This window comes from Diachasma alloeum, unplaced genomic scaffold (genome assembly GCF_001412515.2).
Source record: "Diachasma alloeum isolate Michigan unplaced genomic scaffold, Dall2.0 Dall_scaffold_00208, whole genome shotgun sequence".
NCBI lineage: Eukaryota > Metazoa > Arthropoda > Insecta > Hymenoptera > Braconidae > Diachasma > Diachasma alloeum.
The window spans coordinates 1,848,767-1,875,110 of NW_021680373.1; the positions used below are offsets into that span (position 1 = coordinate 1,848,767).

The window sequence follows — 26,344 nt, forward strand, 5'->3', positions numbered from 1 at the left end:
ATGCCGGAATGACTTGCTTATAATCTACATTGCAGTGGTTTTAGGCAGCATTGCAACATATTTGTGGAGCAATTATTCGGTCATCAATTAAATTTGGTTCCTTATTTTATATCACAACGAAAGTTCGTTTGATCTTCGAATAATCCAGTACTCGACAAAAAATTTCGCTTAGATACCTCTATGACATAAACACACTTCTCCAAATTAGTAAAACCTACTAGGCAGCAAGATGGAGCAAGATGGAATTTAATTTTTCAAAAACAATTCTATTTTAAAAATCGAACGTAAATTCATACGTTGGAATGCGGGATTAATATTACAATGGCAAGCAAAAATGGTTCGTATCTCGTTTTTGTTCTCTTCCTCTTGAATATTCAACTTCAACTGCAATTTACCCATTCATGACTCATCAAACTAGCAATAAAGACACAATTATTTCTACAAAATTCCTGTACCCAGGTAAAAATTTATTAATTTCAAAAAATATGATGATTACATAATACTCAAGGAAGTTATCAAAATAATGATCAACTAATCTAAACAAAACAAAGGAGAATTAAATACGGATCTGAAGGAATCAAATAATGTCATCTATTTCATTACTTTTGGTATGTGAATCTAGTGTAAAGAAATCATAGGCAAAAATGTATGGAATCATTGGAACTATGGTAACTGCACAGTTTATCTTGTCCTTACAAAATCGATTATTTAAGGCACTGAGTCGATTACAATTAAAAAAATAGAAATAAATGGAAATTAAATACGTTGGTGTAATTAAACTAGGGTCTCATCATCTCCTTGGCCATTTGGTGACAGATCCTCATCTCGTCGCAGTCGTGGATCATTGTCTCCATTCTATCAGCAAACATTTGCAATGTCGAATTGACAAAATTCCCGTTCATCAGGGCAACTTTGCAGATTTGTGTTAAACTCTGAAAACACTTCTGGGTTGTGTTGTCGGGGAGTGGACACTCGGGCAAGTCTTTTGTAATGGGCCACGCCAGGAGTACGTACTGCATCGCTGCGGTCCAGTGTTGGGAGTCAATTAATTTGCTTCCTTGTTCCATCAATGTTTTCTGAACGAAAGAGAAAAAATTACATATCCAAAATTAGTCGTTATTTTTTAAATATAAAAAGTAATTGAAATCTTCGTCAATGTTCACCCAAAAACTTTTTAAATTATAATGTCTAATGTGAAGCAACGTCTCATTAATTAAGAAACTTGAGACTTTGATTTTTATTCACTTGAATATTTTGTCTGTATCTTTAACGAAACGTTTTGTTTCTATCACATTTTTAAGATTATTCTTTTATCAGAAAATACTAATTCATTGGCAAGATTATTTTTCATCACAAAAACTATTAATCTGGAATTTGGAATTTGTTAAAAACAAAATATATTTTAACTCCTTTCTAGCTGAATTTTCGTTTCAGCCTCAAGAATCTTCACGTCAAAAATTAATAGTCAAGAGGAAACAAAATATGCCTTTAATTTGATTTTATTCTACCGACTATAATGACATGATGAACAAAAATAATTAATAATTGATTTCTCCAATTGAATTCTCTAATTATTCATTCAGAATAAAATATCAAGCCTTTGTTTCCCCCATACCGCCGCAAAAACAATTACCTGAAACGTTTCAAGATGAATGAAAGCTCGGTTATAAGAGAACTCGTCCATCCTCTCAAAGGACATTAAGCTCGCCGAGACATTCTGCCTGAGAGCGCTCAACCTCTCCCTCAACGGCTGGACATCAGCCACAGGGATTCTGTTGATGACAATGTCCCTCAGTTTATCATTGAGGGACAGTGCTCCATCCTCCTGCATAGACACCAGATCCATGATGACTTTGACCAGCTGTTCATTGCTGAGTCCCCTCAATCCATTCATCAGACTCCCAGTGAATTGCCTCTGACCATCTCTCTCGACCTTGGATTTGTCCGGGGTCATGTCGTCATTGTCGTCGAGTAGAAGTCGTTTCCTCGGCGTGCTCTTCAGGTGCGATGACGCCTTCGTGGGACTCTTGACAGGGGTTCGATCTCGAAGGGATAGACTCAAGAGACTATCTCGCTTTGCGTCGGCTTCTGGAGACCAGACGATGCTTTTGCTCCTGCGTCCACGCTTTTGGATCACCAACTCGTCGGGACTTGGCGCTGGGCTCCATGAGTCTCTGCTGTATCTGTTGTTGATCGTGTTGACGTCGGTTGGGAGGGGAGAACCTGGGGAAGAGGGGAATGATAATTTATGGGTGTGAATGATCTAGAATTGGCGATTGAAAAATTTTTCTGGGGATTCTTTTCGTTCATTTTACATGAGAATCATTCATTCATGATTTCACATTTCAATTTTTTCGTATTTTTCTATATCTTTCGTTTATTTTTCAATTTAGGGCAATTTTATGAGTCAACTAGGGGGCTTTGCAGCCCGCCCTCTGAAAAAGGATTCAGTCAACGGCTTGAGAGCCCCATATGAATCCCAAATGTTAATTTTTGGTCTTAAGTTTCTATCGCCAGGAGTCTTTCTGGATTTTTTAAATATAGAGAGATATCTGGATTAGTTCATCCGGGTGTGTTATTTTTACCGGATTGATGGCAAAAAGAGTATTTTTGAGCAAAGCGAAAAACTCGCATTGTTCATTTTATATGAGAATTATTTAGGCATCACTTCGCATTGTTTTTACATTTTTCATTCATCTTTCTTCGTTGGACAATTTTATGGGTCAATATCTCTAGACTAGTTGATCTAGTTGCATTAAATTTGAATTTTTACCGGATTGATATCAACAAGAGTATTTTGGAGCAGAAAAAAGCGAATAAGGGCAGTTGTCTGGAGCAACTGCTGCGTCTCACAAAAGCAGACAATTGTTCTTCAAAAATTTAATCAAATAAAAATCGGATCTTCTTTTAGAGCATACATCACACTCATGATTTCTATTCATTTGATTCATGAAGACTGGAGTGTGGTTAAATAAATAATAAAAGAAAGAAATATATTTGACTAAATAGTTTTCAACAAATTGAACATAACAGCAGTTTTAGAATAAAAAAAAACAAGACGATGACTCCTGAATTGTTCGTAAGATACATAAGTCTCGAGATATTAGGACAAAAATTATTTTGGAGCAATTAGTCCAAACTAATTATATCTCAAAAACTACGCGATAGATCAGGATAGCGTTCTGTACATGAATTTGCCTCAATAATAAGCCAAAATGATGATTTTTTGGAGGAAATCCTTATGGAATTGCTGTCATAATTGTGAATACAAACCCCTGAACATCTAGTTGCATTAAATCTGGATTTTTACCGGATTGATATCAACAAGAGTATTTTGGAGCAGAAAAAAGCGAATAAGGGCAGTTGTCTGGAGCAACTGCTGCGTCTCACAAAAGCAGACAATTGTTCTTCAAAAATTTAATCAAATAAAAATCGGATCTTCTTTTAGAGCATACATCACACTCATGATTTCTATTCATTTGATTCATGAAGACTGGAGTGTGGTTAAATAAATAATAAAAGGAAGAAATATATTTGACTAAATAGTTTTCAACAAATTGAACATAACAGCAGTTTTAGAATAAAAAAAAACAAGACGATAACTCCTGAATTGTTCGTAAGGTACATAAGTCTCGAGATATTGAGACAAAAATTATTTTGGAGCAATTAGTCCAAACTAATTGTATCTCAAAAACTACTCGATAGATCAGGATAGCGTTCTGTACATGAATTTGCCTCAATAATAAGCCAAAATGATGATTTTTTGGAGGAAATCCTTATGGAATTGCTGTCATAATTGTGAATACAAACCCCTGAACATCTAATTGCATTAAATCTGGATTTTTACCGGATTGATATCAACAAGAGTATTTTGGAGCAGAAAAAAGCGAATAAGGGCAGTTGTCTGGAGCAACTGCTGCGTCTCACAAAAGCAGACAATTGTTCTTCAAAAATTTAATCAAATAAAAATCGGATCTTCTTTTAGAGCATACATCACACTCATGATTTCTATTCATTTGATTCATGAAGACTGGAGTGTGGTTAAATAAATAATAAAAGGAAGAAATATATTTGACTAAATAGTTTTCAACAAATTGAACATAACAGCAGTTTTAGAATAAAAAAAAACAAGACGATAACTCCTGAATTGTTCGTAAGGTACATAAGTCTCGAGATATTGAGACAAAAATTGTATTGGAGCAATTAGTCCAAACTAATTGTATCTCAAAAACTACTCGATAGATCAGGATAGCGTTCTGTACATGAATTTGCCTCAATAATAAGCCAAAATGATGATTTTTTGGAGGAAATCCTTATGGAATTGCTGTCATAATTGTGAATACAAACCCCTGAACATCTAATTGCATTAAATCTGGATTTTTACCGGATTGATATCAACAAGAGTATTTTGGAGCAGAAAAAAGCGAATAAGGGCAGTTGTCTGGAGCAACTGCTGCGTCTCACAAAAGCAGACAATTGTTCTTCAAAAATTTAATCAAATAAAAATCGGATCTTCTTTTAGAGCATACATCACACTCATGATTTCTATTCATTTGATTCATGAAGACTGGAGTGTGGTTAAATAAATAATAAAAGAAAGAAATATATTTGACTAAATAGTTTTCAACAAATTGAACATAACGGCAATTTTAGAATAAAAAAAAACAAGACGATAACTCCTGAATTGTTCGTAAGGTACATAAGTCTCGAGATATTGAGACAAAAATTGTATTGGAGCAATTAGTCCAAACTAATTGTATCTCAAAAACTACTCGATAGATCAGGATAGCGTTCTGTACATGAATTTGCCTCAATAATAAGCCAAAATGATGATTTTTTGGAGGAAATCCTTGTGGAATTGTTGTCATAATTGTGAATACAAACCCCCAAACACATGCAGAAATTCTCTAGAAATTGTGTCCGCGTTCCACAACATTCGGCATAATTTTCTATTAAAATTAGGCATTCGAAAAAATTGAGCATTTGTAGGGAATCGAAACATTGCAATTTTTATTACCTGGTGACACACTGAGACTCGTTATATCTGGTATCACAGCGAGCGCTTGTCTGAGTGACCTCCGACGTCGATGTAAAAAGTCCCTCGTTGGTGTTGTCATCATCTGAGTCGAGTCAAACGAATGTTTATCCCCGAACAATCATATGTGAACGTTTTCTTTCAACTTTTTTGCACGAAAACCGAGGGATGTGTTTGTTGACTGTTTATAACCTACGCGACAGGTCAATGGAACGTACGCCAAGCGACCTTCCACTCTACGACGTATAACTGCGCACTTGGGTGTCGTATCGCGAATAAATACTATTTAAAGCAATTTAATGCTTTAAAATTATTCAAGAAAACGGAGGAAGAACGCATTACAGGGATAAGTGGCACGGGACGCGCGGGAAAACCGTTAATAGGAGTCACTGGCTCATTGTTTCGCGCAAAATCGACGTTTACTTTTTTGTGAGTGTTAGGACTGAGTTTTCAACGGGCGGCAAGGTGCTTATGCCGAGAATGGCACGGGTTTTGAATAATTTTTGGGGTTCTGAGAAAAGGAATAGAAATGGTATTGTGATGTGATGCAATACATTTTTGATTTTTTATAGAGCTTTTGGTAATTTTGTTGCTGAATTCTATTGAAATTATCCTGGAAATTCTGCAATTTCCTGTGATTTTTTAATAAATATTTCATAGAAAAATTGTTGATAAATTTTTATTTTTATTTATGAGTTTTTCTGCAAGAGTTTTCACTGCATTTTTTGTTTTTCATTCCAAAATGAAAAAAAAGGGGAAATTCATGCTCAAGGATTTGATACAAGTCTTATTAGAATTGTTTTGAAATTCTCTAAAAAAATCTGCAATTTTGTCTTGCAATTTTTTAAAATAGATATTTCGGAAAGAACTTCAATAAATTCGAATTCTTATTCATCAGTCATTCTGCAACTTTTTTCGCTGTATTTTTTTGTTTTTCATTACAAAATGCTAGAAAATTTTTTTTTGGAAAATTCGTGTTCAAGAATTTGATTCAAGTCATATTTGAATTGTCTTGAAATTCTCCAAAAAAATCTGCAATTTTTGAAACAGATATTTCACAGAAAAAAAGTCAATAAATTTTGATTGTTATTCACGCGTTTTTCTACACGATTTTCAGGTCTATCTTCTCTCTCTCTCATTACAGAATCCAAGAAAAAAACTTTAAAAATTCATGTCCAAAACTTTCCACAGAAAAAATCCCAATCAAGTAAGCTCCAAACAAACATCAACATCTATGAATTTTTTCTCATGAAGTATCTCCAGAAATGGACGTAGAATAAAAAACCTAGAATTTTTAATAATGAGGTTTCCAAGGACTCATCAGAAAAAACCCACATATACCGTTTCACCGTGGCCCCGATTACATTTTAATGTTGCAAATTTCACATATACAATAATAAGAAAGATTCATCAAGACGAAAAATATGTTTATATAATAATATATCCATATATCACAAGGTTTTGTAATTGAAGAAAGAAAAAACAAAATAGCCAGTCCCCTGAGACCGGGCTAACAATTACATCAACATTTGACATTTATTTCACTATGACACCGTAGAAGAATTACTTGATTTCACATATACCCCACACAGTGCAGCACAAAAAATCCTCCCCCAATGATTCTATACACATTTCTATGTTTCACATGATCGTTTCCTATAAATACTCGTTAAATTAACTTCAGTAATAAGTCGATGTACCACCGCTGGAAAATAAACGCACAACTTGATATACATAATTTACAATTACCTAGAAATATCTACTACCAAATCATGAGGAACCAACTTGTCCATGATAAATCAAACATATCCCCATCAAATACGTAAACCCACGTTAAATAATCGTCGCATTTCAATATTCAATAATCATCTCCACAAAATCCCCGAGAATTGTAGATATTTTAATGGCACAGTCTTGAATGATTAACTGTCAGAACAACGACAGCTGATTAACAGCAGATGAAGAAGACAAATTAACACACATTGTGTTTTTGTTCGATGGGCCCAATTAGCTAAGCTCAAATCCAGCGCCAGCTTGAATGGCGTAGAGCAGTTTCTCACGTAGTGTTGATTCATCTGGAAACTCTGGCAGTTTTAGAAGATTCATACAGGTACTGGATGTTGGTAGACGATCGATTGTGCCGGCGTGTTGTATGCAGAAGGGTGGATCGAGTTCCTGACACAGAGAATTCATTAATATCAACATTTCCAGTAAAAATTAAAGATAAGTACTGGATAAGTGCATTCATAGGCAGGTGATGAGTGAGAATGATATGATAAGTTTTAGTGGATGTACGATATAAAATAAAATAAAAAAACAAGATGATAATTGCATTTTTTTTAATTGTTGTCTTTTTTAAATTCTTATTTCACTATTCTCTTCTTCTATTTTTTCATGTCATAATAGAATCCTCAATTGAAATGGCATCAAAATTTTGCGTATTATTTCGTTTTGTCAAATGATTCGACATTCTTTTAGTACTTCGGCATTGATGAAAATGAAAATTACTGGAGGAATATTATTCTACAAATCTTCAATTATCCAATTTAACTTTCTTTTCTCTCTATTGTGGTTATTTTCTATGAGAAAAATTACATTGAATTTCGATCAGCAGTTCTAAAAACTTATTTTTAAAACTTTAAATTTTTAAAGGAAATTTATTAATATTTCCAGATGTTTTAAAAAAGTCCAGGATTCACAAATCTAAAAATGTCCAGGAATTTTCCAGAATAACTGAGAACTTTCTAGAATTTTTTTGGAGAAATAATGAGAATTTTTCTTAAATTAAAATGAGGATTTCCTTGAATTAAAAAAAAACTATTGAGAATTATTTCAAAGTCGAAAAATTGTCTTGAAAATCGAAGGCTCCTCTCGAATTTTTCTGCGTAACTTATTCTCTTGTCATTTTTCCTGTAATAATTCCTGGGCATGAATTTTCCAAGTTTTTCATCTTGAATTTAGTTACGAAAAATGCAAATCTATTGTCACTATTCCATCAAATATCTTTAAACAATTACCACAAAAAACAAATAGATTTTTAAAAAATAATCCTAATAGAACTCGAAGACGATTTTCCTAAAGTTCCAAAGGAAATTCAATAGAATTTCTCAAAGAAATGCTACTGAAATCAATTCAAATCCCATTGAATTCAATTCAATATAATGTTACATAACTTCTATTGAATTGAATTCCAATTCCAATTAAATTCGAATTTAAAAAAATTATGAAAAAGAATATTCCCAAGATGAATAATATCCGCGATAATTAATAACCCTCTCCCCAGCCCTGATTACCTTGAACCCAAGAAGAGGAGGTCTGCTGCAGCTAGTAACAAACTTGAGCAGCTGTCCCTTCTGCTTATTAGTGAACCCCTCGACGACCCTCCAGAACGCCCCAATAGTAGGATGATCCGGAGCATACCCCCCGGTATAATTAGTATGCATCTTCAAGTCATCGACATCCACAGGTATCTGCGCCCCAGAGATGAGCACCTGCATCTCCTTATTATTGAACATCTGCAGCCACTCCAACGGAATGACATTAGCGATTCCCTGCTTGAAGGCATAACACTGAGGCCTGATCTCCTTATTAAGTTTATAATCCGCCATCAGATGGATGTACTCAATCCTGTTATCATTGGTCACGGGTATCTGCGAGCCCTTGGGCTTGAGTTCATCGATCCTCCTCTCCCCCAGTTCATCAGAGAGAACCGTGAAGTCGAGGCCCAGATCAGAGACATCCCCCTTGTAGCTCTTCAAATACAGAAGATTCCTGTACATGACGGGATCCAATGACGCCAGATGATGCACATCCACATCCGACTGTCTCCCCACAATCTTCGAGAGGAAGAACTCAGCGAAAGGCAGCTCCACCAGAAGATTCTCATAAATGGCCTTCCCCATCATTCTCCCAATGAAGTAATAGTGCTTTGGAAAATCGTCAACAAGCAGATGAACCGTTGGATTAGGATACAACATGTTATCCTTGGTGAGCCTGAAGAAGCCCCTGTTGGGATCAAAGCTGGTCTTCAACAGTTCAGAGAGAAACTCCCTGAAGAGTCCCCCACCGTCGACGCCAGCCTCCTCGACCCCAGCAGAATTGACCAGCTGGACCCTCATCTTGAGCCTCAGCTCGGGTTCATTCTCAGGCGACAATTTATCAAGAGCATCCTCATACAGATAATTCCTCCTCACTGATATCTGAATGGAGGGGCCCTGCATGAAGTGCGTGAGCTCCCCCTGATGCTCCATCTTGTCCCTGTAGATCAACGACTGCAGAACCATCACTCGATCGTTGAAAGGTACGATGAATGGCACCTCCCTGAGGAGTGTCAGCATCCTGATCTCCTTGGTGGACAGAGGAGGGCCATGCTCGCTCTCCTCCTGATCCTGCGAGAGACTCCTGAGCCCCTGAAACGGTGAGTAAGTCGTGCGATTAGTTCTCCTCCTCCAGGTGATGTCCTGGGGTTTGTCCAGGGGAATGGGAATGTTGGAGGTGATCCAGTGGCCATCGGGGCAGAACTGCCTCCTGAGATCTCTCGTGTGGAGTTGCCTGAGGAGTCCAGAGGTCGCCTTGAACAGGTGGACCCACATCTGGGTGTCCTGCTTCTCCTGAATGGCCTTCGTCGAGGGGCCCAGGACAGCCCTCTTGTAGTCGTCCCTGACAGTGGGTCGACAATCAGGAAAAGCCAGCTCCACCAGGCCCAGGCAGACCCCCTTCAGATAATCAGACAGTGGGACCAGCTCCCCAGTGGTGAACGGCATCGCTGTCCTCTCGTTGTCAGGCTCCTCCTCCTCCATTGAATTCTCCTTCGACTCGGTGAAGAACTCCGAGTCGTGTAGAGTGGCTATCAGCAGGCTAAACAGCGAGCAAAAGACAGCTATCAACGAGGCTATGTTCTTCGAGTCCTCAGCGGTGGGGGCTATCCCCCTGGACATTATCTGCACCAGTGGTGTCGATCCTCCACCGAATATCGAGGTCTGTTTGGTCGTTATCAGGGCTGTCCACAGTCTCCTCACGAATTCTGGCTTGAATGCCAGCATGTACAGGAGCTTGTACTTGTGGGAGGCCAGCTTATCAGTCCTCAGGAGGTTGTGGCAGAGTTGGCAGAGGGACTGGAGGACAGCGGGCTCCTCGCTCTTGTCCAGGGACGCCAGGATCCTGCTGACCCTGTCGTCCTCGTTCAGCATCTTAATGCACTGCAGCATTATCTCCACTTGGCTCTGGTCCACCGTGACAGTGTCTGTGTCTGAGATGCTCATGTCGTCGTTGTCGTCTACCATATTGTCGTTGGCTGGGGACTCCGAGGGCAGCGGGCCCAGGGTCGTCGATGTCAGCGAGGCCAGCACCTGCACGTAGTTCACTAGAACAGTGTCCGATGACGAGGGATTGAAACTCCTGGGCTCCAGGGAGAGCACAGCGTACAGAAGACTTCTCGTTGGAACAATCTCCAGTCTGTTGATACAGCATATCAACTCGGCATAGGGAAAACTCGACAGCTCTGACAGTGCTGGGATCAGGAATAATCTCACTGGGTCTGACATCCTCGGAAGAAGAATTGTATTCACAAACTCTTTGATCACTATCATTGCGAAGTCGTTGTCGTACTTTGTGTCGGTGGACAGCACCAGGGGCTGCTTTATCAAGTCGAAGTAGCATTTTATCCTCGGGGTGGGGGGAATTGACGTCGACTCGTCGAGGGGAGGAATGTTGTCCTCGAGGAGTTTCTTTATGTTCGAGAAGTACGAGCTCTGGACTAGGTATTTCAGGATGTCTCGAAGGTGATTCCTGTAGTTCTCGTTCGAGTCTTTCTGGTATTGAATTTTTTCACTCGTGATGAAGCTCTCGAGGACTCGCAGGGGCAGGGCTGTCGAGATCTGTCGGTTTATGCTGGTTATCTCGAGGATGAACTGCAGACACAGCTTGAGGATCCATCGCAGGCGCCACAGCCAGTCGGTGTTGCTGTAGCTGTTCAGGATGTCGTCCTTGTTAGAGAGAATGTGCTCCAGCAGCCAGATCAGTCGCTCGTAGTCGATCTTTGCGTCGTAGAAAAATAGGAGCGTTCTTATGTAGGGAATCAGCTCCGTTGTTTGGAGTCTACCTTGGACCTGGGATCTTGCTCTGTCGAACTCGATTCTGCAGTTTCGTTTTACTGACTGACGGATCAAGTAGCTCCGGGTTTGAGCGTGAATCTTCAGCGCTGCGTTCTGACGTTTGCGCTGCTGCTCGCGCTTGTTTCGCTCCAGTTGGGCATGCTGGAGGAGCGCAGCCTTCTCGTCACGACGACTGGCACCAGCCAAGTTCTGCTGGGGCCTGCGACGATAATCACCCTCGAAACTGTACATCTTGCATCACCAGGGGGGTTTATCGCACTTTCGGGGGGCTTTCGACACTGGGTGATTAATTCTGGAGGGAGGACCGCTGATTCATTGACATCGTAGGGAAGTCACACTCACTCAGGATTTGTTTTTGTCCAGTGACATTTAATCGGTGGGGCAGGGGGGTCGGGGCTTTTGATTAACGCAATTGGCAATTAATGGGCGATCGCGGTCGCACGGTTGCAGACGGTTTTTGGGGTTCGATGCACGAGAGTTAGGTTAATGTGCACTTGACACTGGCCACTGTGGAGTCATGGGCCTCATTCCACGGGTTTTTCGGGCGAAAATGACGGTGACGTTTTTTAATGACGGTTAACGCGGCACTGGAGGTGTGCGTACGACGGGCTTGTCATTGATAGAGCAGTATGGCCTCGGGGCTAGTGTGTTCGTGTGGGCGAGGGTTATGTTCAGTTATGTTGGTGGTGCCTGTGTGAAGTGAGCGTAATTTTTCAGAGGCACTTGGCAGAGGGCGACTGTGGGGGAGCCTCCTTTTTGATTGGGAATGGGAACTTCGGAGTTTTGAGGACCTTCAGCGAGTTTTGGGGACACAGTTGGGGGTCGGATTGAGTGGGGTGAGTGGTTGTTTTTTTTAAACTGGTTTTTATTCGGAATACTAAGATATTTATTATTACATATATACATGTCGTGAAAGTCTAGGGTGAAAAGTTTGAGGGGAGAGTGATATTAGATAAATACACTTTGGTCCTTGAGACGGGTCGGCTACATTGACAATTATTGTTTGTTGACAATCGGTGAATGCTCCTGATTATCTTATTTAGTTTGTGTTTGTTTTTTTGTTTGTGATCTAAACTGAATTTTTTGTGCAATTTTGAGATTTTTAGGGTCAGTTTCTTCGCTAGGGTATTTATTTCCCGGTTTGGGACGATTTTTTGTTTATTGATAGATTAATTATGGGGAAATTATGGGTATCGTCGGTACTCTGAGGAAAACGATGCATATGAATAAAGTAAAACTCTATATTTAAAATTAGTCGATTCATTTGTTGTATTTCAAAATAATTGATTTATAATAAAGTGTGGAAAACAATGAAAATCGCTGAGAATGTGATGAATAACACCCGTAGTGGGGAAGAAATCGTTCAGACGATACAGAACTTACAAACATTCCCTAATAGTGAGTTAATCTATAATTGCTTCTTTCGGGAATAATTGGATCTTCGACTGCTCCTTGCCGAAACGAATCCACGCGAGGACTCGCCAACGTTCCAGGAGCCAGTAGGTGAAACTTAGGTAGTAATTGAATCCGTTTCTCACGAAAAATCCAATGTAGGGAGTTCCTGGGATAAATAGGCGACTTTTACAACGTGAACAAATGATCATTGATAATTTTTCATTAGGATTTCATGGTATATTCACCTATGAGGTAGATGATGCATGATCTGTATGCGTAGTTTAATTTGCTGGCGAAGCCCAGTGGTTTGTCATCTGCAATATTTCATGTTTGTAGCGAAAAAATTGTTTACTGAGGATTCACATCCATCAGGAAATTGAAAAGAAATTCTTGCGAATTTTCATTGCAACCTGCATAAGTATTTCATAATACGTATGAAAAAAATTAATAGAAAAACCTAGCGATTGCGCTAGACAAATCTAAAGTCAATAGAATCCGATTTTTCTATACAACTTATTCTGTTGAGACATTTTCTATAGAATTTCTTCGGTTCAAGTTTTCCAAGTTTTTTGTTTGATTTTGTTGATGAAAAGAGAAGAAAAATAGAATGAAAAAAACTTGGAAAATTTGAGCCGAGGAAATCCTATAGACATTTTATAGAAATTCTATAAGGAGGCGGCTCTATAACATTTAAATAGAATTCGCTAAAAACTAATAGAAATCCAATAGAATTGTCTAGCGAATTCGCCCGGTTTTTCCATTAAATTTTTTCGTGCGTGAACTTATTCTATTGGAACTTTCCCTGTAAAAATTCTTAGTCTTGTTTTTCCAAGTTTTAATTTTTGCATTTTGTTATGAGAAACAAAAAAATACAGCAGGGAGAGAAATTCTTTAGAAAAATTCGAGTGTTAGCACTGCAAATTTTATTTTGTAGCACAAGAATTTTTCTCATATTGTTACGAAATTGTCACACAAATCCTCGAAAATTTAACCCGAAATCTCCATAAATTACACCAGAACAGCCAGAAATTTGACTTCAACAGCACTATAATTTTTTATAACCGGAGATTCTAATTATTCGAATATCAGTAATAGAATTTTTGTGAATTTCTTTGCGTGTAATTCACTGCGAAATCCAAATCTATTCACTTTCTTCTGCAAAATATCCATTAAAAATCGAATGGAATTGCACTAATTCAATTTTCAATTGAAATTAGTGTAAAGAATTCTAATGAAATTCCAATAACATTTATTGATGAAAGCGCTAGCTTTCTGATAAATTCATTCACGGGTGTCATTATTGATGCTGGAGATACTCACATCTTAATCCACTCAGGTCGTACCAAAAATTCATCATTGAATCGTAATTAAGGGCGGGATTGGCACACCACAATCCATCTATCAGTGCATCTGCCATTTCCGGAAATTTCTCCGGGTAATTTTTTATTTTGGGCCCGAATACTTCGTTAATCAGTTTTCTGCAGAGTTTAGTGGTTTCTGCCTCGTTCTTTCGACAAATATTGAGACTGTAATGATTTATGAGGAAAATATTTTCATTGAAACATCAACGCAGACAAGATGAATCTCTAAAATTGGAAACCGAAATTGTAAATTCAACTGTAAATTTCAGAAATGATGAAATATTTGCATCGGTAATTTTCCAAATAATTTAAACGTCAATTGCAACAATTTAAAAGTTTTGCATTTGTATCTCGAAAACTGTTGAGTCAGGGTAAATTGTCTCCGTCTGTAGGTGAAATTTCCTCATTTATTCAATGACATAATCAATGGTTTTGAATTCTCAAATAAGGAACATAATTCTGCGCTGTTTGAAGAACAATATTTATGACGAGGTGGGATTAACTGGCTTGCAGTCAGCAATATTTCATGAAGTGTGTGAAAATTCAGAAATTATTTAGTGTTCTCACTGGTCAGATATCCCAAGAGAATGTCCGACGACCCGCCACAAGTGAGTGAACCCCTCTCTCCCTTCTTTCTCATTCGTCAGACCCAATTTTTCGGGGGCAATGAGTGCGTACCCCATGAAACCGAACTGTGTTAGCGCCATATCACGGTGCGTAATGCCACCCATTCCAGCATTTCTGGATCTCCGGCTGCTCGTCGAGTGAACGTGTCTTATCACATTTATCGATTTCCAGAATCTTGAAAAAAATTACGCGATGAAGAAATAGTTTAATGAGAGAAATACAACGCTAAAAAATTTTGACTGACATTTTCAGTAAATTGTTAGAAATTTTTTGAAAATTAAGCAATAGTTGCACTTAATTTCTCAATTATGTGAATTTGAATTCAATTTAAGATCAAATCGTTCACGGAATCTCTCATTCAGGTTGGAAATTCAGGATAATTGGGTTTTCCATGTTAGATGATCACTGATATATCAATGATATATAGAATTTTCAAATTCATTGCGGAAATTGAACATCACATTCAACTGAATTTTCCGTGGATTGAAAATTCAGGCAAATTGTTGTGTGAATTTGTGAACTTGGAAATTGCAATTTGATTGAATACTCCAGAATTCAACTGAGTTTTCAATAACAAAATACATGAAAATTTCGTGTGAATGAGTGATTGTTAAAAATTTCAAGATTTTTTACTTGAAATTTCTTGAAATTTCAGTCACAGCGTCGTCCGAATTCTCGTTGTGAGTTTGAATTCAATTTCAAATGACAGCGCTCATAAAATTTCTCATCCACCTTGAAAATTCAAGAAAATTTGGTTTACCATATCAAGCGATCATTCATATTTCAATGAAAGCGTGAATTTCCCAACTCACTGTGAAAATTAAACATTAAATACAATTGAATTTTGAATATTTTCCAGTACCGCAGGGATCTGGAAATCGAGAATTCCTTGAATATTCAAGAAATTAACTGATTTGTCAATGCAAAAAAATACAGACATTTCCTGGAATTTTATCATTGTTAAAAATTTCAAGCTTTTTTCACTGAAAATCGAGTTCGTTCCCCAATGACTTGACATATTCGGTAATTTTTCTCTGAGTTTTTTCTCCGTGAGAAAATATATGTTTTTAACCGCTCAAGCCTGGCGTCCCTACCATATATGGACCCACCAGTGAAGATATATCTCTTTTCAAAATTGAATATTTCCAAAAATACAGGACTTTACAAAGTTGAGCTGACTTTGCTGTGAAGACAAATCGCTTGACTTTGATTATTCCTACTTAATCTCATTTTTGGGATATTGAGTTAACAGTGTACACTCTCCACACAACAACAAGACTCTTCAATTATTCAATATTTACCTAGAGTTCGGATCGTTGATATCAGACACATAAAGATGATGCACATGTAGTTGAGTCTGCAGATACCTAGTGAAGGCCGTGCAAGCGCTGCCGCTCTTTTTTGTCCACACTAGTATCTAACAGAACAAATTCACAGATCATGGAAAATATCAATCAACAATCCACGAGGATCCTTAGCAATAAAAAATTATTCATTTGTCCTCACTTTCAAGATCGACGGAATAACTAGTACAGCGAGGAGTCCACTCATGGCGCCTAAACTAATCGCCATTAAATTTTTGCAAACGTAATTCTGTCCACTGGAATACGTTAATCCCGTGTTAATTGTTTCAGAATAGTTCGGGCTTTCGACATCAACGGAATGGAAACTTACGCTTTGAATAATTTCTCATCATACCAGTCCGGTAAGTCATCTTTTTTAAGTTCCCTAGGTGTTTCATCAATGACACTTGTGTCATTTATTAGATCTGAAAAGTGCTGGTCAATTGTGGCTGGTTGGGCTGCAATAGTGACGTGTATAATAAGGTGATGAGTTGGGGTCTACTTACGCGCGAAATGAGTTTAATAGAAAAATTTAGCGAATTCGTTAGAAAATTCTGTTGGATTTCTATTGAACCTTCTCTTAGTTTTTGGTCGATTCTATTGAAATGTTTAATAGAAAAAGTCAATACAATTCGATTTTTCTATACATCTTATTCTATTGAGATATTTTCTACAGAATTTCTTCGACTCAAATTTTCCAAGTTTTGTTCATTCTATTTTTCTCTTCTTTTCACCAAGAACATCAAACAAAAACAGAATAAGTTGTATAGAAAAATCTAATTTTATTGACTTTTTCAATATTTTCTATTGAACATTTCAACAGAAGCAACCAACAACTAATGGACGGTTCAAGAAAAATTTAATTGTTTCCTAGCTATTGGCCTCTGCGGTCATTTGCTGATTCCAGGTGATGAAATTTATAATGTCCAAATGATTGGATGAATTTTCTTTCATTAGCCCCCCTTTGCAGCGGTATATTTATTTATTTTGACAAACAAACCAAATCAGACTAAATAATAAAAGTATAAAAAACTTATTATACACAGAATTGCAAGAATCGCAAACCAAATTACCTAAAAGGAAACGTCTCGAATCAGCAAATGACCGCAGAGGCCAATAACTACGAAACAATTTGAAAACACAGTAAAAACGAATGTCTGAATTTCACACATCTTTTGTAGACATTTTTCAGACACTAAAAAACGTCTAAATAAAATGGAAATTTATCTGAAGTTCAAACATAAATTAAAATGTTTAAGATGAATGAAATGAATGCTTTTTGTTTGGTCACATGTTCATCTGAATTTGAATGTGTCTACATTTTCATTTTAGTCAGACGTTTTTTGGTGTTTGAAAAATGTTTTTGGTCGTTTTTGCTGTGAATTCGGTCGGAAACTCCTCCACAACATAGAAATAAAATAGAATTGTCAACTGAATTCGCTAGGTTTTTCTATTAAACTTGCCGTACGTGCTATTTTCACTCCAGAATCGTTCATTAGAACTTTGAATAAACATACCTTCGTTTATATGCTCCCTTCGCGTCATTTTGAAGGAAATGAATGCCTCAATTACGGTATATTGCCGATGTCCGGGAGGGAAGATTGGAACAATGGGAGTAGGTAATGACTCGCGCGCTCATTCAAGGTCACTTCATGATCACCCACTCTCAAACGCCTTTTTAGTATTTCTGATAATGAATTTGAGGGAGTTACAGAGTGTGAATGACGGAAATTAGTAGCAACTTTTTTTGGGTTTGCGCGGTTTTTGTGGAATTCGGACGAGTGTCAGTAGGTTCTGTAGAGGAGGGAACGACCCAACCGGTCTTCCTTCTGCAGGTAGACTGATCGCACTGTGCGGAGAAGCTGACAAGAGTGAGATGTAGCAATATAGTATAAATACTCCGTAAGTTGTGGGGGGAGGAGGCTGGGGCATTCATTTCAGGTCGGCAAAATTGTTTCACTGAAGTTTACGGCTTGAATGGTTGAATTTCCGAGTTGAATTCTTGTGTTTTTGCTTTCGAGTGGAGGCGTTGTAATCGTTCAAGTTTAAGTTTTCAATTTTTTGTGTTAGGGTCACTAAATAGGGTCTAAAAAGTCCGAATATGCGATTTTAGATTGTGTCTTTCTGCATGTATGTATGTGCTCTCTTTTCTTCTCGTGAACGAACGCGCGCTACAGCGCGCTGTAATTGGAACAATCATAATTGAAAATCTCAACATTAAATTAATCATGAATTAAATTTGCCTCTTCTGACGACTGGAACCAATGAGGAATAAGCGTGACAGACTTGCGAGATATCGATAGTTATCAACTTTAAACGTATGTTCTTTTTACAATGGGATTTTTTTCAAAATTTTCTTATAAGGGATCAATTGAATTTCATGAATTTTTTCATGAATATATTTATAAATATATTTTTGACACCAATTAAAATTCAAATTTTTATAGAAATTCGAAAAAACTGATATTTTTTCAAAAATCGTTTTTTCAACGATGGCCCAAAAAGTTGACATCAAAATTAAATTAGTTGAGGGTAGTGGAATTGTCGTTTTGTTGTTTGTGAGGTTATGAGGCGCGACTTGGCCGATACACTACCGCGTATCTCAATCAAATAATTTTAATCAAATAATATATCGCTGCGAAACTTTGATTCTACTAGTGCTGATTCTATTGGTTTCCGGCGTTTTCGCGATCGTCTGACCGTTGAACCGAAGCTCCCCGATGATGCTCGAAGGTTGTCGATAGGACCGACCGTTTGACTGATAGATATATACATTTCAAACAAGGTCTTGACAAAAATTTTACCATCCCCCTAAGATTCCAATATATTTATTGAAAACTGGCCAACAGTCAAAATCAACTCAATTCTGTAGCACCATCCGATTGTCGGACAGACATTCTTTTCGCTGATTCAACTGCAATTCAGTGATCGATCTTGTTTTTGTTCTTCAGTTCAAAGTAGAGAATAATGGTAGCTACTACATAGCCAGCGAGAAGTATTATGAATGCTGCCCCGAGAGGTTTTAATTTCAAAGCTCTGGGGCCGTTGGTGTTTTCACCATCGTGCTCGATGAAAACATCGCGAAGACTGCCGTTGACCCTGCGACGGATGACGTCTCGTAGATGATATTCAACTAAACCAGTTTCTGTTAAGCGCCGCATCATCTGCAGGTTTCGGGAAATTCGTCGTTTATTAATAAATAATCAAATTAGATTTTATGATCATTACTAATACATTCTTAAGTTGAGGAGACGAGGGGACGAACGACTGCAATGCGCAGCTAAATTTCACCCTCCTCCCTCGTGAAGAGTATTAATAGTTATAGTGTTCTGTTCTGCAGAGGGTAATTGAATTCTTTCTTTTTTCTTTATATTCTTATAAAGAATGTAAAGAAAAAAAAAAGAAAAAAAAGAAAGAAAGAAATTTTTCTTTATATTTTTGTAAAGAAAATAAATGAAGAAAATATATCTAAATATATAAATCAAATAAAAGAAAGAAAGAAAAAAATTGAAGTGCTCGGGATTTAACCACCCACTGGAGACAAATCCCGAGCGGTTCATTTTTGTTTCATTTCATGTACGTCTTTTCAATCTTTAGATAGAATTAATAAATAATGTGCAGTTTTTTTTATTGTTATTTAAAATGCTGCAGTCCTAATTGTGGATTATTCACACTGTATAATGTGCAGTTGTAGAATTTAAACAGAATATAATTACGGTGTCAATTGAGGGCACAAGCCACGATTGGGCGCCGAAAGAAATAAAGAATTTAGCTGTTGATTCTCGCATCACCCTGTAATTCTGAGAAGAAATATGTTCATCATTAGGTTTTGATTACGTACATGAAGAAAAAATTACGTGAAAAAACCTGGAAGTGAGGCGAAATGCTGTTCCGGGAATTTTTGAGTTTTGACTGAAATCCAGTGCCCATGATAGTTCAATCAAGACACTGATTCTGGAATCCAGCACTTTGGGTTCTTAAAATAAGAACCGTTGGGTATTGAAATTAGAAACCCTTTGGTTCTCAAAATTAAAACCCTCAAGTTGTTAAATTGATATCCTAGTCTCCTCAAATTATCTTAATTAATTATGGTGTGACTTCATGGCTTCGGCAACTCCCTCCCTATTCCGTCATGATTCGTCACCTGACGCAATATTTGAGTGCCCCCAACGGTTCTTATTTTAAGAACCCTGAATTGTTTATTTTAATAACCCAGAGTTCTTGATTTCAGTACCCAACGGTTTTTTTTATTATCCAGTGCCATGCTTGGATTTCAGTACCGTGGTACTAGAAACCACAAACTATTTCTCTCCGTGAACGTAATTTCCATGGTAGTTTTTCAGGAATTTTTTTCTTCGCGTACGATATTGTAGTGTTGATGAGTTATTTACAGCAAGATCGCTATTGCAAACGTTGACCTCTGGGAAGAAGATGGAATGGCTGATTTTACCAATGATAGCGTAATTGCCTTCCAGAATCTTTGACTGTCTGTCCTCTTGGCTGGTCTCAATGAGAAATCCGTTAGACAGTTGTTTGGCATATGGATCCTGAATAAAAATATTCGCAAATAGCTTATTCAATTGTAAAAAAATATTCGCAAATAGCAGTTCAATTGAGATCCTACATATGAACATTTTTCGTCGTGAGATATGAAAATTGAAACAAAAATATTAGGCAAATCAGGCAGTCAATACGATTGTGCATCATTTTTACTAATAGAAAAACCCACATCCAATAATTTTCCTCTAATTTCCATATTTTATCGTTTTATTCAGTAACAAAAATTTTATGTTTTAGTTTACGTTCAAGTCGAAGTAGTGTCTGTAGTTCGGCGGTGTCCTCTCTCTACCCCACGTTAGATTAGCTTTGACAAATTGTGCTATTGTATCGATTCTGGAAAAATCACAATTAAAAAATAAATGAGCAAATCGGTAAAACGGTTTGTCTCGATGTTGACTGTTGGTTAGTTTTCAATAAATATCTCGAAATCTAGGGCAGATAGCAAAATTTGTATCTTAAACTTTTTTGTAACGCGAATTGAGAGCTACAAAAAAGTGTCTAATGAAAACTTTGCTATCTGCCTTAGATTCGGAGATATTGCTCGAAAACTCAGCTGATAGCTAAGTCGACGTAAATCGTTTTACCCTTTGGCTACTGAATAATATTCAAAAGCGGGTTGTCTGTAAAGGAAATTAGAGCAAAATAGAAATACTTGACTTAAAAAAATTATTCATCGCATTTCGTTTGAGAGTGGATAATATGTCTGACTGGACACATTTGATTTACACGGAGAGGAATGTCCAGTAAAAATGACGGAACTCACAATTCGCTCACCGATTACGGAATCGACTCAGAAAATTTAAGAGACGGTACCGTAATTTTTCACAGGAGATTCAGATAAAAATTACGGAACGATCTGGAAAAATTCCGCGACAGTTCCATAAAATTTCCTACAACTACATTTCGCTCCGGAATTAGGGAAAAAATACGTAATTTTTATTGAATATTGCTCTCCGTGTACCCTCTTTCCTGGTATTTTGAACAAAAAAACCTTCAATTTTACGTCAGAATTCAGCAGAATGACAAAACGTAATTTACTTTCTGTTTCCGAGTTTTGTTACCTCATTTCCATTTTGTCGTTACACTACTCGGTATTCTTGTACAACTATTTTCAGTCGATTAACATGTTCAGCAAGCATGAACGAATCAAAACCACTCGAAATGTGCCAGATTATTATTATTATCATTGAATCACTCATGTTAACTCTCACCATATCAATGCCCTGTTGTTTGTGTGAGATATCCTCATTGTCCGAATCAAATTGTATTACAATGTGGGAAAATTGAAGGGTTAAGAGAATTACAGTGTGTGATACAGGCAAATATCCATTTCTGAATAATTGTGAGAATTTTTTTTAAAAAGGTAAGAATGCCTATTTCGTCCGCCATTACCCTAAATTACCTTGGTTCATAGTCTGGAGTAGTTAATCTTGCAGCTAAGCTACTGGAGTAAGCCGTAACCACAAGAAGTCCAGCAAAATGCCAAAATTGGAGTTGAATGCGAATTCCCTGAGTTTTTCTAGGCGCCCAAGTCCCCACTAGGCGGCCTATTACTTCTATGAGTGTATTCACATAGCTTCTAAACCCTTGAACATGACGTTTACAGTTTTCTTTTCATCTTTAAGGCGGAAATCTTATAAAAAATCACTCAACTATAATGTGAGTGTATAGTTATGAACTATTACTAGCTGTGCGGTTTGGCGGTGCTCGGAGAGAATCCAGAAACATTAAAATCTGTTTTTTTTTCAAATTATTTTAGGAAACCTATGAATTTTCAAAGTAATTTGTAGAAATTTAAAAATTTCCATCTTTTCTTCGTTCAGTCTGATGGAATATTTCTATTAATTTCAATTTTGTCAAAAAGTTATAACTTTTGTAGAATTTTTGAAATATTATTTCAAAAAATGCAAAGTTTTTCGCAAATTTTTCAGGAACAAAAATTCTATAGAATTTTCTCAAAATCTCTCAGAGAAAAACTTTTCTATAAAATTCTAAATTTGCTAGGTTTTTCTGGTAAATTTTTTCGTGCGTGATTTCCCAGAAGTTTCTATTTTATATACTAAAATATCCAGCGCAATATAGTATAGCCCTTATTAGAACGGGGACCTTAAACCGATTAACAGAGAAATTCCCGTTAAAGTCCCTTTTGTCCTCCGACGTGAATGGCGAACAAAAACGTGCACCACATTTATTACATAAGCACACCTATAGTTCAATGTGAATAATCTAATAATTACTTGGAGGTAATTTAGAATTAATCCTCGCCTTTCCCCAGACGGCGATGCTCTCAAGAATGACAATTGCAATGACTGCAACCCAAACATTCAATCGAAACGGTTTCGCAAGGGCCCAAACATTCTCAGTTGGTTTCGGCCGTGGTACCAGAAAGTTTATCCACACCTCGTACCACGGCACGGATAGGTTCACGTACTGAGATTTTTCGTACTCTAGCCAGACCTCTCCGAATGCAAGATCAACTTCTTTTCTGTATAATTGACCTATCATTCCGCCGTTCCAAGAGGTGCCGTTTGGCCTCCCATGTCTGAAACGAATGAACTCTTTGAATGGATCATTTCACGGCTCATCAACACTTTTTCTTTAACTCAAAACGGCAGTTCGTTGGGCGCAAAGATCGTCAACAGTTCTAAAAATTGCATAATTGAATTGAAGAACAAAGGATTATGACCGAATAATCAATTAGTAATAAATTAAAACGGTTGATAGAAATTGAAGAACAAAAGGGCCTTCGAAATTGCCATCTTTCCAAGAGTTTTAAACCTGTAGGGACCATTGGGTTTCCTCATCATCCACGTGAAGTTCAGTTTCTCAGCCATTATCAGGAATAATTTCACTTCGACTCCGTCCAACTCGCGTTCTTTAAAAAAATAACAATATTGATTAACGATATCCATCTGCAAACAGAATGTGCAACGAAGCCATGAAGTCTACCATCATTTGCCACAAAGAACTGGCCCTGAATTCCATTAACAGTCCTGTTGACAGTTGTCGATAGATATGAGAACGGCGCTATGTTGGATGTTGTTACTTGCAATCGCCGGCCCTCAAGGTCAACGATGCCGGTCTTGTGACGCATCTGGGAGGATCTGTCAAGCGAACAAGTGCATGAATACAACGTTCAATATTTTTCACGTGGATACGTCTATGGCTTCAATATTGGGGGGTCATTTTGGGAAACGGTCCTTATGTGCAGCGCCATCTATCGGAATTCTAGAAATTTTGAGGAAATTCAGAGAGTTTGTAGAAAATTCAAGAAAATTCAAGGAGTTTCCAGAAAATTCGAGGGACTGCAAGGAGTTTCTAGGAAATTCGAGAAAGAAGGAAAAGCATGGACGAAGAAGGAAGACCATGGACCTATCCACGTACAATTACAGCTGTATCAAAGATACAGCCGCCTGCAATTTTCTACGAAGTATTTTTGGGCACCTGTGAACTTTCTTGAACATCCGGGGTTGCAGGAAATTTTCGGATAACGTCCAGTTGCCAGAACGTGCAATTATATTGACATTTGAGTGTTGAAAAAGACTGACATTGAGTAGAGGTGAATCATCTCGTAAGTCAGCATCAACGACTATGAGAATTTCGGTGGTGGAGACAGCGGTGGGAACTCTGAATAATTGGAAATGATATTATGGTTCGCATGGGTAAAAAAAATCTATATAAAAGTCTAACACTTTCTTCAAGAAATTCTGTTGAAAACTATGCAACTTTGTCATGTGATTTTGGAAGAGATATTCTATGGAAAAAAGTTTATAGATTGCGTTTTTCGTAAAAAAATCTTGAGTATAAATGATCCAAATTTTTTTGTTGTTTTTTTGTTTTCTCATTTCAAAATGGCAGAGGAAAAACGAAAAAACTTATGTTGAACTATTTTCGTAGAAGAAATTATTCAAGTCCGATAGTCATACACTGATAGAACGATTGAGTTAAGACTCGTTAATAGTTAACGAATGGCATTAATAATTAAGAAGCCTTATCAACAGTAACTAAATTTTTTCATCTTTTTTATCGGTGTATTTACCTGCCCACAGCTAGAGCAAGGGTTTCTCCAGTTGAACCCAACAGAAAGAACCCGCGGCATCCGTATTCAATGCTTCCAGTCGTGTACTCATACTGATAGATTTTTATGAATAGATTGAACAAAGTTCCTATATCTCTTGTTGTTCCTGTTAGCAATTGGTTGAAATCAATTATAAATAACTTAAAATACAATAATACTATTTAACACACACGTTTTTGTACACACGAAAATAACTTTTTCAGAAAAACTCCAGAGCTGCCACTGGACATTTTATTATGTAGCACGTTCATTTTCCTGTATTTATTTATATGAAATTTTCCCAGGAATAATTAGAAATTTTACTCGACACTAGAAATTTTTGAAGAAGTTCTCCCGGCGCAGGCACTTGGGGAAAAAATCATAGAAAAGTCAAGAGAATTTGCAAAAAAATTCTACTTGATTTCTATTAAACTTTCTAATAGTTTGTGTATAATTCTATTAAAACATTCCGCATTTTATTCGCGTTTTTCACTTCAATAGAAGCATTCAGTGGAAAATATTCTATAGAAAAAATCATTAGAACGCGATTTTTCTATAGGAATTTTTCGGCTCTAATTTTCTCAGCTCCTTTATTTGATTTTTTTGCAATAAAAAACGCATGTCGATTTTTCAATGGAAAAAGTTGCATAGAATTCTGCAAATTTTTTCTATAAAATAGTTTGCATTGAAAATTCTCTATGAAAAGCCGCGCGAATTCTTTAATTAAATCGGTCAAAAATTAATAGGATTTTCAATAGAAGTTCTATAGAATTTTATATCGATTTCGCTAGGTGTTTCAATGTAAGTTTTTCGTGCGTGGTATTTTCGCCTTCAATTTACCATTGACGAATATATTGCAACATGTAGAAAAGTGATAGGAATACTTGATCATCATTTCAAAGTCTCTGTCATTCAGCCACAGTCCGCGATCGATATCAAGTATAATATCGCCTCTTTCTCCACTCGTAAAACTACTGATTACATGCAGTAAAATAATGAAGTATTTACACATCACTGAAAACCGAAATACAAAGCGTATTTCAAAATTTTGCGACCAGGTTTCTTGCGAATGTTCACTCGATTATACTGAATAGTGTCCACTCCCCTACTAGATCATCAGATGGCTTCCTCTTTCAAATTTATCGTTGACCTGTCAGACGAGAGATAGGTAATCGGCAACATTCATATCATGAATAATTAAAAAACATGGGTAAAGGCTGTACACACTTTTATCGTCCTGTTATGAAGTCCTTGATACTGAAACGTTTTGCTTACGTCGTAAACACGCAGACGACTAATTGAGACGTATGGGCGGACAGAAGAGAACTAGTCACAAAAATTTTCCATTGCTTACACTTCCTCTTCTCAGTTAAGCAAGTCATTCTCTCGGTCTAATTGTCTACTCATACGGATATATCGTTAGCTTTATAGCAGAGTAACGTAAGTACCAAAATACGAAAATTCAGATCCGACCAATTAGCCCCTCATTTATAGATATTCAAAATTTTTATTTTTTTCCTCATTGAAGTAGTTTTGAAGAAAATTGCGAGCTAATAAAAAACATTTGCTAGTTAGTACTTTAAAAAAAATAAATTTTTGAAAAATCACCCCTGAAAAAAAGGCGTTATCCCCCCTATTTTATTATTTACAAAAAATTTTATCACCAATCGATAGCAAATTGTTTGAAGATTTTTGCGAGTTAAGAAAAAATCGTCAATGCAATCCTATTATAGTGTAAACTAACAATTCCAATTTCAACTGAAAACCAGAGTTGAGGACCCGAGTTTGTAGCAAAGATGTCAGACAAGATATGAATGTTTTTTTGGGCTCAAATGAAAGAGCGGGTCGAGAAA

General features: G+C 37.0%; 5 protein-coding genes across 6 annotated transcripts in view; 1 reads left to right on the top strand and 4 right to left on the bottom strand.

Annotated features, from left to right (window-relative positions):
• Positions 1-460: 460 nt before the first annotated feature.
• LOC107036300 lies at positions 461-5,476 on the bottom strand. The gene is made up of 3 exons (XM_015254180.2): positions 5,018-5,476; positions 1,634-2,223; positions 461-1,076 (listed from the first exon to the last, which is right to left on the bottom strand). The coding sequence occupies exons 1-3, from the start codon at positions 5,118-5,120 to the stop codon at positions 780-782; spliced, it is 990 nt and encodes a 329-aa protein (XP_015109666.1). The 5' UTR covers positions 5,121-5,476; the 3' UTR covers positions 461-779.
• An 897-nt stretch (positions 5,477-6,373) lies between these two features.
• On the bottom strand, positions 6,374-11,865 carry LOC107036321 (ubiquitin-protein ligase E3C). The gene is made up of 2 exons (XM_015254230.2): positions 8,329-11,865; positions 6,374-7,210 (listed from the first exon to the last, which is right to left on the bottom strand). The coding sequence occupies exons 1-2, from the start codon at positions 11,377-11,379 to the stop codon at positions 7,043-7,045; spliced, it is 3,219 nt and encodes a 1,072-aa protein (XP_015109716.1). The 5' UTR covers positions 11,380-11,865; the 3' UTR covers positions 6,374-7,042.
• LOC107036324 (3-hydroxyisobutyrate dehydrogenase, mitochondrial) overlaps positions 11,778-26,344 on the top strand; it is a 30,185-nt gene continuing 15,618 nt past the window's right edge. Inside the window, exons 1-2 of one of the 2 annotated variants that reach the window (XM_015254235.2) lie at positions 11,778-11,984; positions 16,166-16,236. The gene's annotated coding sequence lies outside the window, so the exon portion shown is untranslated. The remainder of the gene's footprint in view (positions 11,985-16,165; positions 16,237-26,344) is intronic. The other variant, XM_015254236.2, reaches the window with a different exon arrangement.
• On the bottom strand, positions 12,370-17,718 carry LOC107036323. The gene is made up of 8 exons (XM_015254233.1): positions 17,392-17,718; positions 16,206-16,332; positions 16,038-16,131; positions 15,833-15,948; positions 14,472-14,705; positions 13,864-14,069; positions 12,789-12,857; positions 12,370-12,709 (listed from the first exon to the last, which is right to left on the bottom strand). The coding sequence occupies exons 1-8, from the start codon at positions 17,417-17,419 to the stop codon at positions 12,552-12,554; spliced, it is 1,032 nt and encodes a 343-aa protein (XP_015109719.1). The 5' UTR covers positions 17,420-17,718; the 3' UTR covers positions 12,370-12,551.
• LOC107036322 (glutamate receptor ionotropic, delta-2) lies at positions 18,693-25,641 on the bottom strand (the record flags this gene model as incomplete). The annotated part of the gene is given in 11 exon segments (XM_015254231.2): positions 18,693-19,038; positions 19,591-19,674; positions 20,266-20,421; positions 20,677-20,767; positions 21,837-22,020; positions 22,672-22,976; positions 23,213-23,309; positions 23,384-23,538; positions 23,879-24,061; positions 24,474-24,618; positions 25,332-25,641. Coding segments are annotated over 11 exon segments (1,815 nt in total). The 3' UTR covers positions 18,693-18,795.

Coding starts and splice junctions, on each gene's coding strand:
- LOC107036321 (XM_015254230.2), bottom strand. CDS start 11,379: ATGTACAGTTTCGAGGGTGATTATCGTCGCAGGCCCCAGCAGAACTTG. Junction 7,211..8,328: donor CTCCTCTTCTTGGGTTCAAG/GTAATCAGGGCT, acceptor TCTCTGTGTCAG/GAACTCGATCCACCCTTCTG.
- LOC107036323 (XM_015254233.1), bottom strand. CDS start 17,419: ATGACGCGAAGGGAGCATATAAACGAAG. Junction 14,070..14,471: donor TCTCTTGGGATATCTGACCA/GTGAGAACACTA, acceptor AAATCATTACAG/TCTCAATATTTGTCGAAAGA. Junction 12,710..12,788: donor ATGCATCATCTACCTCATAG/GTGAATATACCA, acceptor TATTTATCCCAG/GAACTCCCTACATTGGATTT.
- LOC107036300 (XM_015254180.2), bottom strand. CDS start 5,120: ATGATGACAACACCAACGAGGGACTTTTTACATCGACGTCGGAGGTCA. Junction 2,224..5,017: donor GAGTCTCAGTGTGTCACCAG/GTAATAAAAATT, acceptor CCTCTTCCCCAG/GTTCTCCCCTCCCAACCGAC. Junction 1,077..1,633: donor TTCATCTTGAAACGTTTCAG/GTAATTGTTTTT, acceptor TCTTTCGTTCAG/AAAACATTGATGGAACAAGG.